General features: G+C 35.9%; 1 protein-coding gene across 1 annotated transcript in view; it reads left to right on the top strand.

Annotated features, from left to right (window-relative positions):
- Window positions 1–18,944, top strand: part of Htr2c (5-hydroxytryptamine receptor 2C) — a 355,498-nt gene that overhangs the window by 291,108 nt on the left and 45,446 nt on the right. Inside the window, exon 4 of the mRNA XM_055605002.1 lies at window positions 975–1,175. Within this exon, the coding sequence (XP_055460977.1) occupies window positions 975–1,175 (201 nt within the window). The remainder of the gene's footprint in view (window positions 1–974; window positions 1,176–18,944) is intronic.

Raw genomic sequence — 18,944 nt, 5'->3', positions numbered from 1 at the left:
AATTGCTCAGGGTTTAAGAGGAATTGAGGTTCTCTCAGAGAATATGATTTCAGTTTTCTGCACCCATGCCAGACAACACAATAAATACTTGTAACTCCGAGTTCCAGAGGATCTACTGGCTTCCTCTGGTCTTTGACAGCATACATGTATGCACATGAGAATAAATAAAAATAGATCTTCAAAAGGATAAGTAAATAATACAATAGATAGTCACCCTATGAAAAGTTAAATAATCTACAAGAGGAAAGGAATGAAACTTGGGGGAAAACTGGAAAAGAAACAAAACTATTTGTGATCATATATATGGAAAATCATGAGGAATCTACACACCAAAACTGGACATGATAAATGAGCTTGGCGAAGTTACAGAGCGCAGGATCAATAAACTAAAATTATCTTCAGTACTATACACAACAATAAACAATCCACAAAGGAAATTTAAAAGCAATTATGAGAGCAGTTAAAAATTCTCACATGACTCACATGTTGTTAAAAGGAACCGAGTAATAATAAGTAGATGAGTATGAATAAGCTCCCAACATAATTATCAACAAGCCTACTATGAAAAATAATTCCAGCTACATGAAATGTCCAATGTATGTAAATCTGTAATGAAAACAAGCAGACTAGAGATTGCCTGGGGTTCAGGGAGTCAGCAACCTATTGCTGACTAATGCATAGAGTTTTTCATCTGGAATGATGAAATGTTCCAAACTTAGAAGGAAGTCAAGTACGGTATAATATTTTGAGGCTACTAAATGCCTTGGAGTTATACTTGTTGAAGTGGCTACTTTTATATTATATTAAGCATACTGTATTAAAAGATTATAACACTGATGTTATCATCACTAAGAAGAATTCTGAAATTTCACTGTCTTTAAAATGATGTGGAAAGGAAATAAGTAAACAAAGTGGAAAAGTGTAGTCAATACAGTTTGTTAAGATGTTTTTATCTTCTCTTTGCTCTTTTTCAGATTATGTCTGGCCATTACCTAGGTATTTGTGCCCCGTCTGGATTTCACTAGATGTGCTATTTTCAACTGCGTCCATCATGCACCTCTGCGCCATATCGCTGGACCGGTATGTAGCAATACGTAATCCTATTGAGCATAGCCGGTTCAATTCACGGACTAAGGCCATCATGAAGATTGCTATCGTTTGGGCAATATCAATAGGTAAATACCTGGCCATAGAATTGCAGAGGCTATGCTCAATACCTTCGGATTATGTACTGTGAACAACCTACAGACATCGACTGGTAACATTTGCATATGAACAGGCTGTCGAGTAATTATTCTTAACCTACATATCTGATATTTAGGTTAAAAATAATGAAAGTTTTATAATGCATATGGATACAAAAGCCTAAGCTTTCGATTTGTATAGCTAAATTACTTTTTATACTAATATACCAATGGATTCTGCAACACAGATACAAAATTCTTTGATGGTTACAAAGTTAAAAGAAACATTAAAAATTTAAAATATAACATTGAAATCTATGAAAAGAAAGACTGTTCCAGAATATTTGTCCTACTAATTTTTACATATTCCATATGCAAGTTTTCAGTAGAAAAATAATAATGTAGTTCGAATTGGCATGAAGTAAACTTACATAAATTTGTGCTTTTTTAAAATTTTTCTTATTAGTTACATTTTGTTAACTCTGTATCCCAGTTGTATCCCGCTCCCTCATTCCCTCCCAATCCCACCCTCCCTCCCTCATCTCCTCCCTGCCCCTTTCCAAGTCCACTGATTGTGGGGGGAACTCCTCTCCTTCCATCTGACCCTGTTTTATCAGGTATCTTCAGGACTGGCTGCAAAGTCCTCCTCTGTGGCCTAACAGGACTGCTCCTCCATGGGGGGTGGGAAGGTCAAAGAACCAGCCATTGAGTTCCTGTTAGAAATAGTCCTTGTTCCTCATACTATGGGAAACCAATTGGTTACTGAGTTACCACGGGCTACATCCGAGCAGAGGTTCTAGCTTATATCCATACATGGTCTTTGCTTGAGTGTCAGTCTCAGAATAGACCCTCTGCCCAGATATATTTGATCCTTGTGGTGTTCCTATCCTTTCCACATCATACTAACTCCCCTTCTTTCATATGATTCCCTGTACTCTGCCGAAGGTTTGGTTATGAGTCTTAGTATCTGCTTTGAAACACTGCTAGGTAGGGTCTTTCAGATGCCTTCTGCAGTAGACTCCTGTCATACATTCAATGCACATCCCATTTGTCTTTCTAAATGAGGATTGATCATCTTACCCCATGTCAGCTTTCTTGATTATCTTTTTTTAGGTGTATAGATTTCATTATGTTTATCATATCTTATAGGTCTATATGAATGAGTATATATCAAATGGCAGAGAAACACTTAAAGAAATGCTCAACCTCATTAGCCATTAGGGAAATGCAAATCAAAACAACCCTGAGATTTCACCTTACACTCATCAGAACAGCCAAGGTGAAAAACTCAAGTGACAACACATGCTGGAGAGGTTGTGGAGAAAGGGGAACCCTCCTCCACTGCTGGTGGGAATGTAAACTGTTATAACCACTTTGGAAGACTATCTGGTGCTTTCTCAGACAATTAAGAATAGTGCTTCCTCAAGAGGCAGCTATACCATTGCTAGGTATATACCCAAAATTTGCTCAACTACACAACAAGGACATTTGCTCAACCATGTTTATAGCAGCTTTATTTGTAATAGCCAGAACCTGGAAACTACCCAGATGTCCATCAACGGAGGAATGGATACAGAAATTGTGGCATTTTTACAAAATGGAATACGACTCAGCAATCAAAAAGGAGGAAATCATGAAATTTGCAGGCAAATGGTGGGATCTAGAAAAGATCATTCTGAGTGAAGTATCCCAGAAGGAGAAAGACAAATTTGTGCTTTTATTAAACAAAATTTACTATTTCTCATGAATTTTAGTTTGTGAGTTCTACTTAAACAACAAAAAAGGACAGTTGTTACCTTTTTTAAAAGTTTCAGTATATTTAAAGTGGTAAAAGATAATGTTATTTTGGAAACTTAAGATATTCATAATTATTTTGGCCATGCTGATATTAATGTCAAGAATTTTAACTAGGTGGAACTTAGAACGTTTCTATTCCTCTCTCCTCTCTCTCACCCAGTTGAACTTATATTTTCTCTCATGAAATAATTTCTCTTCAACCTTGTTTCTTTGAAACATTCAGATGGAGACTATAATAAGGTCTATACCTTTCTTTACAGTTCATTAATTGCCTTTTTCCTATTTATTTATTTATTTATTTATTTATTTATTTATTTATTAGAATTTATTCACTTTGTATCCTAGCTGTAGCTTCCCCTCTCCTCCCAGTATTACCCACCCTCCCTGTTCTTCCCCTATCATCCTTGCTAGGACACAGAGGAAGATGATGCAGCCAGTTCTGATGAGACCTGATTGGCTAGGGTCAGATAGAAGGGAGTAGGTTCATTAATCTAGTAAACTTTATTTCTGGATTAGTCAAGCAAATAAGTTTATATCACTTTTAAGACTGTCTTGTTAGAGCTATTGTAGATCAGTCTGTGAATATACAGCAAGACACCTTTAAATAACAAGCCATGAAGTTCATCACAAAAAATCGTATGAATCTATATATGCAAAATTGTGCTTATAAAGTTTAGTTCATATTCTTTCCATGTAAAATTAATTAACATGTAAGGTATTAGATACCAGTATAACGTTTTAAAGTTAAAATGATACTTTACATATTTTGATGATAAAGTATAATTTGTACATTAAAAGGAAACAAAAAGAATGAAAGAGAAATGCCCAACTTTTAAATTTAAAAAAGAATATTATAGATAAATAAACAAATCCAAAAGGATATAAGGTATATATTAAGGATAAAAAAGAAAAATATATTAAGAAAATATATGAAGATAGTAAATGGCAAAATTAAAACCAAATATATCTCAGATCATACAAACTACAAATAATTTAAATAGTCAAAGCTTGTCAGAATTAGAAAAATATCACAGCTATATATAGGATATAAAGTATATAAAGTAAAAGGCAAAATTTTTACAAAGGTCTTTCTCAAACACCAACAAAAGTATTATACAACATTATTATTAAGTATAAAATTTTGGTAAACATATTCTGTAAAACATTTATTACATGATGATGAGATATTTAACTCATCTGGAAAATATAACAAAAGTTTAAGTACACAATAACTTGAACTCATCAAAAGAGAATAGACAAATCTAGAAAGACAGAGAAATCAACAATGAAAGTATAAGGTCTGAATCAGCTCTCCTCAGTGATTATTTGAAGATCAAGAATAAAACTGCTAGTAGTTTCTTAGACAATTAATATGTCAAATTTCAAATTATTCAATCTCAAGATTATATTATACTCTTAAACATATAGTAATTCATATTATATCAATACTTCTTATGTTAAAAATTAAAGTTTAAGAAAAAATTAAATTATTTGTACAGAGATTTTATAAACAACAAACTAAATAAATGGATTTTGGACAATAACTATGTTTGTAAAAATAAAAGCAGTGGGAAGAAGGGCATTGTTTTGACATTCTTTATCTTTGGATTTGGAAGTGATTCTCTTCAGGCCCAAGTATTGCTGTCTGTATTGTGTTTGTTCTGTTATTTTCATGCATGCCTCTGTATCTAATTTATGAAAACCATATACAACATCACATAGATATCTTCAATATAGGAAAATATTTTATCATTAGTTTAGATATTTGTGCAATGGTTGACATCTTGCTAGAACTCAGCAAGTGATAGTTTCTTCACTTACAATGTAGAATGTGAAGCAATATCTCAGGATTTTTCATTACCTGTCACATTAAAATGCACTGAAATACATAATCAAATTATTAAAACTTGATTTGGAAACACAAAGCATGGGTCACTGGGAAATTGTTGGTTCCCCAAATATGCAGACATTCTGAAGGTTGATTATTTCGTTATACAATATTAAAATATCATTAGTGATAATAGGCAGTGCTGATAGTAACAGAAAAGCGATCAAGATTGAAGGGATAGATACAAAGTTGTTTTTTCTTTTAAGGTTCTAATATTCTGGTGAAAGTTTAAATTGTATCATTGTCATGAAACATCATGTGTTCTTGTTATCTGACTTGATGCAACCAATACATTCATTTTTGAGAAAATATCTTCCTATATATAATTTTTAGTATCTCGTATGTGTCTAGCAGTCATTATTTTAAGCAATAAGTCTGGGATGTTACTAGAATAAACCAGTTCACTATGTTCTTCCAAATTACCCACACTGATATTAAATGTTTTCATATATATAAAGACTTAAATTAGCTTATCAATCTCCAAAGTAAAAGATCTCATTTAAAAAAACATAATTGAATTGAATCTATAAATCAATTATATAAATACTAAAGTCAAACTGAAGTCAACAATACTATGGTTTGTAATCCATACTCATATCCAAATGTACACACATATCTAATATTTACATAAGTTATTCATATCTAATATACATCTTTCAACTAATAAATATTATATCTATATTTTGTAGTCATATCTCTGGGCATTAATTTCTTAGGCTGCTCTTGTAAATAGTTGTGGTTTTGAAATGTTTTAGGTGACTTCTTGTTAGTGGTAAATATAGATAAATACATGTAAAATTATATATATATTTTTTCTTTGCCCAGAAAGCTGGCTAAATTCACATGGTATTTCTAAGAGCTTGATAACGGTGTTACTGCCATTTCTTATATGTCCTCCATCTACTTATAGATGACTAGAGATTCATCTGTAACTTCCCTGTCTTAAATCTTTTTTTACTTTTTGGGTAGCATTCTTTCTCTTTTTTATTTTTTAATACAATTTATTCAATTTTTATCTAAGCTTTAGCCTCCTCCCTCATTTCCTGCCAGTCCCACCTTCCTTCCCTATTAAACACCAGTGAACCTCTGCTAGTCCACTGATAGAGGAGGTCCTCGTAACCTTCCATCTGACCCTAGCCTATCAGATCTCATCAGTACCCATATATTGTCTTCCTCTGTGACCTGGAAAGGCAGCCCAAAACAGGGGGAGGTGATCAAAGAGCCAGCTACAGAGTTCATGTCAGAGACAGACCCTGCTCCACTTACTAGGGAACCAATTAAAACTGAGCTGCCATGGGCTACATCCGAGCAGTGATTCTAGGGTATCTCCATGCATGGTCCTTGGTTGGAGCATCAACCTCCACAAAGAACCCTGGGCCCAGATTTTCTGGTTCTTTTGGTCGCCAAGGGGAACTCCTTTCCCTTCAGGTCTTTCTGTCTCCCCCTACTTTCATAATACCTGAACTCTGTCCAAAGTTTGGCAAAGAATCTTGCATCTGCTTCAATTCCCTGCTGGGTAGTCTTTCAGAGGTCCTCTACAGTAGATTCCTGTCCTGATCCCTGTTTTCTCACTCTTCATATGACTGTCCAGTTTGACTTTCTGATTGAACAACTTCCCTAGGGTCCTCCTTCTTGCTTAGCTTCTTTAGGCATACAGATTTTAGTATGTTTATCCTATATTATATGTCTAATATCCACTTAAAAGTGAGTATATACCTTTGTGCGTCTTTCTGCTTCTGCATTAACTCAATAAGAATGATCTTTTCTAGTTCCCACCATTTGCTTCCAAATTTCATGATTTCCTTGTTCTTAATTGGTAAGTAGTATCCATTGTGTAAATGTACTACAATTTCTGTATCCATTTCTCCAATGAGGGATATCTGGGTTGTTTCCAGATACTGGCTATTACAAATAGAGCTCCTATGAATATTGTTGATCAAATGTCCTTGTTGTGTACTTGAACATAATTTGGATATATGCCTAAGAATGGTATAGCTGGACCTTGAGGTAACATTATTCCTAATTGTCTGACAAAGTACCAGATTGATTTTCAAAATGATTGAACAAGTACACATTCTAACAGCAATGGAGGAGGGTTCCTTCTGTCCACATCCTCTCTAGCATGTGCTCTCACTTAAGTTATTGAATGTTGCCATTCTGATGGGTGTATGGCAAAATCTCAGGGTCTTTTTGCTTTGCATTTTCCTGATGACTAAGGATATTGAACATTTTTTTTGTTTTGTTTTTTTTGTTTTGTTTTTTAATTTTATTTTTCTTTTTAGTTACATTTTGTTAACTCTGTGTCCCAGCTGTATCCCGCTCCCTCATTCCCTCCCCAGCCCCATACTCCCTCCCTGGTTTCCTCCCTGCCCCTTTCCAAGTCCACTGATAGGGGAGGACCTCCTCCCCTTTCATTTGACCCTGTTTTATCGGGTATCTTCAGGGCTGGCTGCAAAGTCCTCCTCTGTGGCCTAACAGGACTGCTCTTACCGTGGGGGGGCGGGCAAAGGGCCTGCCCTTGAGATCCTGTTAGAAATAGTACTTGTTCCTCTTACTTTGGAAAACTACTTGGTTACTGAGCTACCACGGGCCACATCCAAACAAAAGTTCTAGGTTATATACATAGATGGTCCTTGGTTGAGTGTCAGTCTCAGAAAAGACCCTGTGCCGGGATATATTTGGTCCTTGTAGAGCTCCTATCCTTTCCATATCATACTAACTCCCCTTCTTTCATATGATTCCCTGCACTCTGCAGAGGGTTTGGTTATGAGTCTTAGTGTCTGCTTTGAAACACTGCTAGGTAGAGTCTTTCAGATGCCTTTTGTGGTAGACTCCTGTCATACGTTCAATGCACATCCCATTTGTCTTTCTAAATGAGGATAGATCATCTTCGCCTGTGTCAACGTTCTTGATTATCTTCTTTAGGTGTGTAGATTTCATTATGTTTATCATATCTTGTAGGTCTATATAAGCGAGTATATACCATGTTTGTCTTTCTCCTTCTGGGATACTTCACTCAGAATGATCTTTTCTAGATCCTACCATTTGCCTGCAAATTTCATGATTTCCTCCTTTTTGATTGTTGAGTAGTATTCCATTGTGTAAAAATACCACAATTTCTGTATCCATTCCTCTGTTGATGGACATCTGGGTTGTTTCCAAGTTCTGGCTATTACAAATAAAGGTGCTACAAACATGGTTGAACAAATGTCCTTGTTGTATACTTGAGCAAATTTTGGGTATATACCTAGGAGTGGTATAGCTGGGCCTTGAGGTAGCACTACTCCTAGTTGTCTGAGAAAGCGCCAGATTGATTTCCAAAGTGGTTGTTCCAGTTTACATTCCCACCAGCAATGGGGGAGGGTTCCCTTTTCTCCACAACCTCTCCAGCATGTGCTATCATTTGAGTTTTTCATCTTGGCCATTCTGATGGGTGTAAGGTGAAATCTCAGGGTCGTTTTGATTTGCATCTCCCTAATGGCTAATGAGGTTGAACATTTCTTTAAGTGTTTTTCTGCCATTCGATATTCCTCTACAGAGAATTCTCTGTTTAGCTCTGTTCCCCATTTTTTAATTGGATTACTTGGTTTGCTGCTTTTCAGCTTCTTTAGTTCTTTATATATAGTGGATATGAGTCCTCTGTCATATAAAGGGTTGGTGAAGATTGTTTTCCAATCTATAGGCTGTCTATTTGTATTGATGACACTGTCCTTTGCTTTACAGAAGCTTTTCAGTTTCATGAGGTCCCATTTATTGATTGTTGCTCTTAGAGCCTGTGCTGTTGGTGTTTTGTTCAGGAAGTTGTCTCCTGTGACAGTGAGTTCTAGGCTGTTCCCCACTTTTTTTTCCAACTGATTTAGAGTATCTGATTTTATGTTGAGGTCCTTGATCCACTTTGACTTTAGTTTTGTGCAGGGTGATAAATATAGTTCTATTTTCATTTTTCTGCATGTAGACATCCAGTTGGTCCAGCACCATTTGTTGAAGATGCTGTCTTTTTTCCATTGAATGGATTTGGCTTCTTTGTCAAATATTGAGTATTCATAGGTGTGTGGGTTTATTTCTGGATCTTCTATGTGGTTCCATTGATCCTCCTTTCTGTTTCTATGCCGATACCATGCAGTTTTTATTACTGTTGCCCTGTAGTACAGCTTGAGATCGGGGATGGAGATACCTCCAGATGATCTGTTATTGTACAGGATCGTTTTGGAGATTCTGGGTTTTTTGTTTCTCCATATGAAGCTGAGAATCTTTTTTTCAAGGTCTGTAAAGAATTGAGTTGTTATTTGGATGGGAATAACATTGAATCTGTAGATTGCTTTTGGCAGGATGGCCATTTTCACAATGTTAATCTTACCAATCCATGAGCACGGGAGATCTTCCCATCTTCTGAAATCTTCTTCGATTTCTTTCTTCAGAGACTTGAAGTTTTTCTCAAACAGGTCTTTCACTTGCTTGGTTAGAGTCACACCAAGGTACTTTATGTTATTACTGGCTATTGTGAAGGGTGTTGTTTCCCTAATTGCTTTCTCAGCCTTTTTGTCTTCAGTATACAAGAGGGCTTCTGATTTTTTTGAGTTGATTTTGTATCCTGCCACTTTGCTGAAGGTGTTTATCAGCTGAAGGAGTTCTCTGGTTGAATCTTTGGGTTCGCTCATGTATACTATCATATCATCTGCAAATAGTGACACTTTGACCTCTTCCTTTCCAATTTGTATCCCCTTGATCTCCTTTAGTTGTCTTATTGCTCTGGCTAGGACTTCAAGTACTATGTTGAAGAGATATGGAGACAATGGGCAGCCTTGTCTTGTCCCTGATTTCAGTGGGATTGATTTAAGTTTCTCTCCATTGAGTTTGATGTTGGCTATAGGCTTAATGTATATTGCCTTTACTATCTTTAGGTATGTGCCTTGTATCCCTGATCTCTCCAAGACTTTAAACCTGAATGGGTGTTGGACTTTGTCAAATGCTTTTTTGGCATCTAAGGTTTTTTGTCAAATTCTTTTTTGGCATCATGTGGTTTTTCTCCTTCAGTTTGTTTATGTGGTGGATTACATTGATGGATTTCTGTATGTTGAACCACCCTTGCATGCCTGGGATGAAGCCTACTTGATCATGGTGGATGATATCTTTGATGTGTTCTTGGATTAGGGTTTGCAAGTATTTTATTGAGCATTTTTGCATCAATGTTCATAAGAGAGATAGGTCTGAAGTTCTCTTTTTTTGTTGGATCTTTGTGTGGTTTAGGTATCAAGGTGACTGTGGCTTCATAGAATGAGTTTGGTAATGTACCTTCTGTTTCTATTTCGTGGAATAGTTTGAGGAGAATTGGTGTTAGCACTTCTTTGAAGGTCTTGTAGAATTCTGCGCTGAAGCCATCTGGTCCAGGGCTTTTTTTGGAGGCGAAACTATTAATGACTGCTTCAATTTGCTTGGGAGAAATAGGGCTATTCAGTCTTTCTACCTTATCTTGACTTAATTTTGGTAGATGGAATCTGTCAAGAAAGTTATCCATTTCATTTAGATTTTCAAATTTTGTGGCATATAGGCTTTTGTAGTATGAACTAATAATTGTTTGGATTTCCTCAGTGTCTGTAGTTATGTCCCCATTTTCATTTCTGATTTTGCTGATTTGGATAGTTTCTCTCTGCCTTTTAGTTAGTTTGGCTAAGGGTTTGTCTATCTTGTTGATTTTCTCAAAGAACCAGCTTTTTGTTTCATTGATTTTTTGGATAGTTTTATTTGTTTCTAATTGATTGATTTCCTCCCTTAGTTTGATTATTTCCAGCCATCTGCTCCTCTTGGGTGTATCTGCTTCCTTTTTTTTTTTCTGGGTTTTTCAGTTGGGCCATTAAGTTGTTTGTATGTGATGTTACTGATTTCTTCTTGTAGGCACTTCGTGCTATAAATTTTCCTCTGAGCACTGCTTTCAATGTGTCCCATAAATTTGGGTATTTTGTGCCTTCATTTTCATTGAATTCTAGGAAGTCTTTAATTTCTTTCTTTATTTCTTCCTTAACCCAGCTGTCGTTGAGTAGTAAGTTGTTCAGTTTCCATGTGCGTGTCGGCTTTTTGTTGTTGATGTCCAGCTTTAGTCCATGGTGGTCAGATAGTATACAAGGGATTATTTCAATCCTTTTGTATCTGTTGAGGCTTGCTTTGTGACCCAGTATATGGTCTATTTTGGAGAAGGTTCCATGCGGTGCTGAAAAGAAGGTGTACTCTTTTGAGTTTGGGTGAAAAGATCTGTAGACGTCTATTAGGTCCATTTGATTTAGGGATTCTGTGAGTGCTTTTATTTCCCTATTTGTTTTCTGTCTAGTTGATCTGTCCCTTGGTGAGAGTGGAGTGTTGAAGTCTCCCACTATTAGGGTATTAGGATCAATGTAGTATTTAAACTTTAATAATGTTTCATTTACGAATGTCGGTGCTCTTGTATTTGGGGCATAGATATTCAAGATTGTGATGTCCTCTTGGTGGATTTTTCCTTAGATGAGAATATAGTGGCCCTCCTTATCTTTTTTGATTAACTTTGGATGAAATTCTATTTTGTTAGATATTAGGATGGCTACTTCCGCTTGTTTTCTGGAACCATTTGCTTGAAAAACATTTTTCCAGCCCTTTACTCTGAGGTAGTGTTTATCTTTGTTGCATAGGTGTATTTCTTTGATGCAACAGAACGTTGGATCCTGTTTCCGTAACCATTCTGTTAGCCTGTGTCTTTTTATTGGTGAGTTGAGTCCATTGATATTGATAGATAATAGTGACCAATGCATGTTAGTTCCTTTTGTAATGGAGTCGGTGATCTTACCCTGTTTCATTGCTTGTTTTCTTTTCATTGTTGTTGGGATATTATCTGTATGCCCTGTTTTCTTGGGTGAATTCATTTTCGTTGGAGTTTTCCTTCTAGTATCTTCTGTATTTCTTTAAGTGTTTCTTGGCCATTCGATAGTCCTCTATTGAGAATTCTCTGTTTTGCTCTGTACCCCATTTTTTTTTTAAATTGGATTAACTGTTTTGTTGCTGTTTAACTTCTTGAGTTCTTTATATATTCTGGATATTAGCCTTCTGTCGTATATAGGGTTGGTGAAGATTCTTTCCTAGTCTGTAGGCTGCGGTTTGTCCTTTGCTTTACCGAAGATTTTTTTTGTTGATCTTAGATCCTGTGCTATTGATATTCTGTTCCAGAAGTTGTCCTGTGCCAATGATTTCAAGAATCTTCCCCACTTTTCTTCTAACAGATTTTGTGTTTCTGGGTTTATGTGAGGTCTTTAATCCACTTGGACTTCAGGTTTTTTCACGGTGATACATATGGATCTATTTGCATTTTACTACATGTAGACATCCAATTAGACCAGCACCATTCATTGAAAATGCTCTTTTTTCCATTGTATGCTTTTGGCTTCTTTGTCAAAAATTAAGTATCTGTAGGTGTGTGGGTTTCTTTCTGGGTCTTCTATTCGACTCCATTGATCCACCAGTCTGTTTCTACGTCAGTACCATGCAGTTTTTACTGTTGTTGCTCTGTAGTACAGTCTGAGATTAGGAATGGAGAATTCTCTAGAATATCTGTTATACTACAAAACTCTTTAAGCAATTCTTGGTTGTTTGGTTTTCCATATGAAATTGAGAATAGTAATTTCAAGTTCTGTAAAGAATTGTATTGGTATTTTAATGGAAATTACATTGAGACTGTAGATTGCTTTTGGGAAGATGGCTACTTTTACTATGCTAATCTTGATGATCCATGAACATGGGAGATCTTTCCATCTTCTGATATCTTCTTAAATTTCTTTCTTTAGAGACTTGAACATTTTTTGTTTGTTTTTGCTTTTTGTTAAAATTATTATTTTTTTATTTTTTATTTTTTTAAATTTTTTATTTAACTTTTATTAATTATACTTTATTCATTTTGTATCCTCCCATTAGCCCCTCACTCCTCCCCTCCCGGTCCCCCCTCCCCCCCTTTCTGCATGCATGCCCTTCCCCAAGTCCACTGATAGGGGAGGTCCTCCTCTCCTTCTTTCTGATCTTAGTCTATCAGTTCTCATCAGAAGTGGCTGCATTGTCAGGGTTCTAGGTTATCTCCATGAATAGTCCTTGGTTGGAGTATGAGTCTCTAGGAAGTTCCCTGTGTTCAAATTTTCTTGTTTTGTTGCTCTCATTGTGGAGTTCCTGTCCTCTCCAGCTCTTATCATTTCCCACTTCTTACATAAAATTTCATTCATTCTGCCCGACAGTTGGCTATCAGGCTCAGCATCTGCTTTGACAGTCTGCACGGCAGAGGCTTTCAGAGGCCCTCTGTGGCAGGTTCCTAGGTTGTTTCCTGTTTTCTTCTTCTGGCTTTCAGAGGCCCTCTGTAGCAGGTTCCTAGGTTGTTTCCTGTTTTCTTTTTCTTCTGATGTCCATCCTCTTTGCCTTTCAGGATGGAGATTAAGCATTTTTAGTTAGGGTCCTCTCTTTTGCTTAGTTTGTTGACATGTATAGATTTTAAGTGGGTTTATTCTATGTTGTATGTTTATATGAGTGAATATATACCGTGTGTATCTTTTTGCTTCTGGGACAACTCACTCAGGATGATCATTTCCAGGTCCCATCATTTACCTGCAAATTTCATGATTTCCTTATTTTTCATTGCTGAGTAATACTCCATTGTATAGATGGGAGATCTTTCCATTTTCTCATATCTTCTTCTAATTCTTTCTTCAGAGAGTTTAAATTTTTTTAATTATTTATTAATTACACTTTATTCATTTTGTAACCCCCCATAAGCTCCTCCCTTCTCCCCTCCATATCCCACCCTCCCTCCCCTTTCTACATTCATGCCCCTCCCCAAGTCCACTGATAGGGGAGGTTCTCCTGTCCTTTCTGATCTTAGTCTATCAGTTCTCATCAAAAGTGGCTTCATTGTCCTCCTCTGAAATTTTTTTCATACAATTTTTTTTGTTTGTTTTCAAACAGGTCTTCCACTTGCTTGGGTAGAGTCACACCAAGGTACTTTACATTAGTCGTGGCTAATGTGAAGGGTGTTGTTTCCATAATTATTTTCTCAGTCTTAGTGTCTTTTGTATACAGAAAGACTACTGATTTTTTTTTAGTTAATTTTGTATACAGCCACTTTGCTGAAGGTGTGTATCAGCTGAAGGAGTTCTCTGTTTGAATTTTTGGAGTGCCTCATACATATGATCATGTTTTCAGCCAATAGAGATACTTTGACGTCTTCCTTTTGGATTTGTATCCCCTTGATCACCTTTAGTTTTCTTATTGTTCTAGCTAGGACTTCAAGTACTATGTTGAAGAGATACGGAGAGAGTGGGCAGCCTTGCATTGTTCCTGATTTCAGTGGAGTTGATTTAATTTTCTCTCCATTTAGTTTAATGTTGTTTATAGGCTTGCTGTATATTGTCTTTACTATGTTTAGATATGTGCCTTGTATCCCTGATCTCTCCAAGACTTTAAACATGAATGGGTGTTGGATTTTGTCAAATGCTTTTTCAGCGTCTAAGGAGATGGTCATGTAGGTTTTTTTCTCCTACAGTTTGTTTCTATATTGGACTACATTGCTGGATTTTTGTATTTTGAACCACTCCTGCATGCCAGGAAGGAAGCCTACTTGGTCATATTGGATATCATTTATCTGTTCTTGGACTCGGTTTGCAAGTATTTTATTAAGTATTTTTGCATCAATGTTCACAAGAGAGATAGGTCTTAAGTTCTCTTTTTTGTTGGGTCTTTGTGTAGTTTAGGTATCAAGGTGACTTTGGCCTCATGGAATGAGTTTGGTAATGTTCCTTCTGTTTCTATTTTGTGGAATAATTTGAAGAGTATTAGAGTAGCTCTTTGATGGTTTGGTAGAATTCTGGACTGAAACCATCTGGCCCTGGTCTTTTTTTGGATGGGACAGTTTTGATAACTGCTTCTATTTTCTTGGGGTTTATAGGACTAATTAATCTATTTACCTGATCTTGATTTAATTTTGGTAATTGTAATCTATCAAGAAAATTGTCCATTTCATTTAGATTTTCAAATTTTGTGGCATAAAGGCTCTGTAGTAAGACCTAATGATTGTTTGGATTTCTGCAGTGTCTGTCATTATGTCCCCTTTTTTCATTTTTTATTTTGCTCCTTTGGATAGTTTCTCTTTGTCTAAGATTGGCTAAGGTTAGTTTGGCTAAGAGTTTGTCTACCTTGTTGATTTTCTCAAAGAACCAGCTCTTGGTCTCATTTATTCTTTTTTTCTAAATCATTGATTTGAGCTCTGAGTTTGATTATTTCCACTTATCTACACCTTTTTGGTATATCTGCTTCTTTTTTTAGGGATTTTGGGTGATTCATTAAGGTGCTTGTATGAGATGTCTCAAACTTCTTTCTGAAAGCACTAAGTACTATGTAATTTCCTCTTACCACTGCTTTCATTCTGTCCCATAAGTTTAAATAAATTGTACCTTCATTTTCATTGAATTTTAGGTAGTCACTAATTTCTTTTTTAATTTCTTTTCTAACTAAGCTGTCATTGAGTATAGAGAGTTGTTTAATTTCCATGTGTATGTACAATTTTTGGTGTTTCTGTTGTTGAAATCTAGATTTAGGCCATGGTGGTAGATACAAGGGATAATTTCAATCTTCGAATATCTTTGGGCTTGCTTTGTGTCTGACTATATGGTCAGTTTTGGAAAAGTTTCCATTTAATGAGTTTGAGTGAAAGGTTCTGTAGACATCTATTAGGTCCATCTATTAGGATCACTGTGTCATTTTTTTACTGATTTAACTTCTGACTAGATGATCTGTCCCTTGTTGAGAGTGGAATGTTGAAGTCTCCCCATATTGACATGCGGGATCAATGTGTGATTTAAGCTTTATTAATGTTTCATTTACAAAAGCAGGTGCACTTGTATTTTGGGCAAAGAATTTCAGGATTGTGATAGCCTCCTCGTGAGCTTTTCCTTTGATGTGAATGAAGTGTCACTCATCTTTTTTGATTAACTTTGGTTGAAAGTCTATTTTATTAGTTTAGTAGGATGGCTACTCCATTCTGTTTTCTGGGTCCATTTGTTTGAAAAGCTTTTTTCCAGTCTTTTACTGTGAGGTAGTGTTTATCTTTGTTGCAGAGGTGTCGTTTCTTGGATGCAGCACAATGTTGGATCCTGTTTCTGCAACTATTTTGTTAGTCTGTGTCTTTCTATTGGAGGGTTGAGTCCATTGATGTTGATAGATAATAGTGACCAATGAATGTTAATTCATTTTATTGTAGAGTTAGTGGTGATAGTGTATTTCTGTGCTTGTTTTCTTTTAAATTTTTTTGAGATGACATTATCTATATCCTGTGTTTCTTGGGTGTAGTTAATTTTGTTAGATTGGAGTTTTCCTTCTAGTATCTTCTTAAGGGCTGGGTTGCTGTGTAGATGTTCTTTAAGTTCAGTTTTGTCATGGAATATTTTGTTTCCTCAATCTATGTTGATTGAAATCTTTGCTGAGTACAGTAGTCAGGGTTGGCATCTATGGTCTCTTGGAGTCTGCATGGCATGTGCCCAGGCCCTTCTGGCTTTCATAGTTTCTGTTGAAAAGTCTGGTGTGATTCTGATAGGTCTAACTTTATATGTTACTTGGGCTTTTTCCCTTGCTGCTTTTAATACTTTTTCTTTTTTTTTCTGTAGATTTAGTGTTTTGACAATTATGTGATGTAAGGAGTTTCTCTTCTGGTCTAGTCTATTTGGTGTTCTGTAAGCCCATTTTATGTTTACAAAATTGCTTTCTTAAGTCAGGAAATTTTTCTTCTATAATTTTTCTTTTTTTTATTTGTTACAATATTCTTTAATCATCAGCTCTGAAAACATCCATACAAGTAACATTATATAGACTGAGCAAGTTATATTTAGGCATGTACATATACATATATGGATGTACCAACAGTTAATGAAAAGAGAGGTCATTAAGTTGAAAAGCAGCTGGAAGAGTACATGAAAGGATTCAGAAAAAAAATTAGAATATGACATATTTATAATTTTTAAAAACTAAATAGGTAATAAAAAACAAAAGTTAAACAAACTAGGTACCGAAGATGCCAGTCTTAAGTGATTACATTACGTATTATTGACTATGGTTGTGAGGTCCATTAAGAATTCCAGTCTCTTGGAATGTAAGAGATATTTTCATAATATTGAATCATTACAAATAGATATAAAGGGTTATGTCATATGGAGTTAGTGACATGAAGAGAGAAGATATTCTCTATACCTCTTTGAAATTTGACTTTTAAGAAATTGCTACATGTGCAAGTAAATTAAAAATACTATTTGATCATCACACAAATGAATTTTCATTATATATCCCACAGTATTAGTGTCATTCCATACATCTTGCACCAGGAGACTGGCTCCTTTCAATTTTTTCACCTGCTCTTTATTTGTTGGGTCTCCTCTAAAAAACTACACATTCTCTAGAGGAATGGTTGATTTATCCTACTCTCTACCTCTAATCAATGAAACAACATAGTTACCACTCTCTTCACAAGTTTTCCAGGCAGATACTCATTTTTATGATTTTCATGAAATATAACATGGAAATAAGAAGAGCCCATCTCCATCATTAATAAAATCATAAATTATGAGACTTACACATAAACAAATCAATTGAGTGCAACATGAGTGTAACAACGCACAAACAATTCAGTCAATTTTCTCACTTCTGAGACCAAACACAAGTCAGCTTAGAAAGGGAAGGGTTTGTTTTGTTGTAGGATACATTTGATCATGGTGGGAAGGCATGAAACTGGAATGCATGAGGCTACATGCTCATGTATCAGAAGAACAAGAAGCAAAAATGAAAAATGTAGATCCAAGAAACAAACCTTAAAACTCTTTCCACTCCATTCCATCCCAGAGATCTACTGCCTCCAGGTACATGCATTTATCAAAGATTGTATGACCTCTTCAAACAAAATGCTCAGTTTAGGACCAGGTTTCTTTAAAATATTTTCTGGACCTTGGACCCTGGAATCTTCTTTTTTGTCCATTCCTACTATTCTTAGATTTTGTCTTTTCATGGCATCTTTGAATCCTTGGGTGCTTTGTATCAGGACCCTTCCTGGTTTTATGTCTTTTTTGAGAGATGTATTGATTTCTTCAATTATGTCTTCAACGCCGTAGATTCTTTCCTCCATATCTTGAATTCTGTTAGTGATGCTTACTTGATCTCTTCACTGGGTTTTCTATCTCCAGAAGTTTTGCTGAATGTGTTTCCTTTATTGATTCTAGTTACATTTTCATCTCTTGCAACATTTCTTTCATCTGCTTGCATTTGTATTCTTGTCTGTCCATGATGGACTCTATTTTTTTTTTTTTTTTTTTTTTCTTTTTTTTTTTTTTTGTCTCTTTTTTTGTTTTTTTTTTTTTTTTTTTTTTTTGTCCATTTTCTCTCAATGTGCCGCTATATGTGCCTCTATTTGTTTGGCTGTATTTGCCTGTATTTCTTTGAGAGGTTTCTTTGTTTTCTCTTACTGTGCCTCTAATACCTGGGTAAACACAGATTAGTGATCATTTCTCTGTGTCTCTGATGAGTTAAAATATCCATCAATTTTTGAGATTGCTGGTAAAGCCATGAAGTCCTGGTATTTGTCGGCTGTGTTCTTAAGGCGACCTCTAGTCATCTGCTTATGCAAAACTTTTGCTGCTTGTTCCTGGAGTCTGTACTGCAGACTGGGTCTGTCTGTCTCTGAAGCCTGGAGTATTCCTCAGGAAGTTGAGAAATGTCCACTGGTTTGAGAGTGGATGTTGGTGTTTCAGCTTGTAGCTAAGGGTGGAAGGTTGTAAGTACATGTGCACAAGTGCAAGAGTGTACATGGAAGTGTACCTTGAAGGACCAGGTGCTAATTTGTGTAGATGCCTGGAAGGTAGAGCATACATGAAGGTTGGGGTGCTGGCATGGTTCACGGGTACAATGCACATGAGCAGGTTCTCTGAATGGCTCAGTGGCTAAGAGGCCTGTTGTACTGTGCTCCCGGTACTCAGATCTGTCTGGGCTACACTATCTTGTCTCCCAGAATTCTGTGAGTGGACTCCACTGGGAGACCCACACAA

Source organism: Psammomys obesus, unplaced genomic scaffold (genome assembly GCF_907164565.1).
Source record: "Psammomys obesus unplaced genomic scaffold, mPsaObe1.curated_primary_1811, whole genome shotgun sequence".
Classification (NCBI taxonomy): Eukaryota; Metazoa; Chordata; class Mammalia; order Rodentia; family Muridae; genus Psammomys; species Psammomys obesus.
Note: the sequence above shows the minus strand (reverse complement) of the source record. Positions and strands in the feature narration are given on the sequence as shown.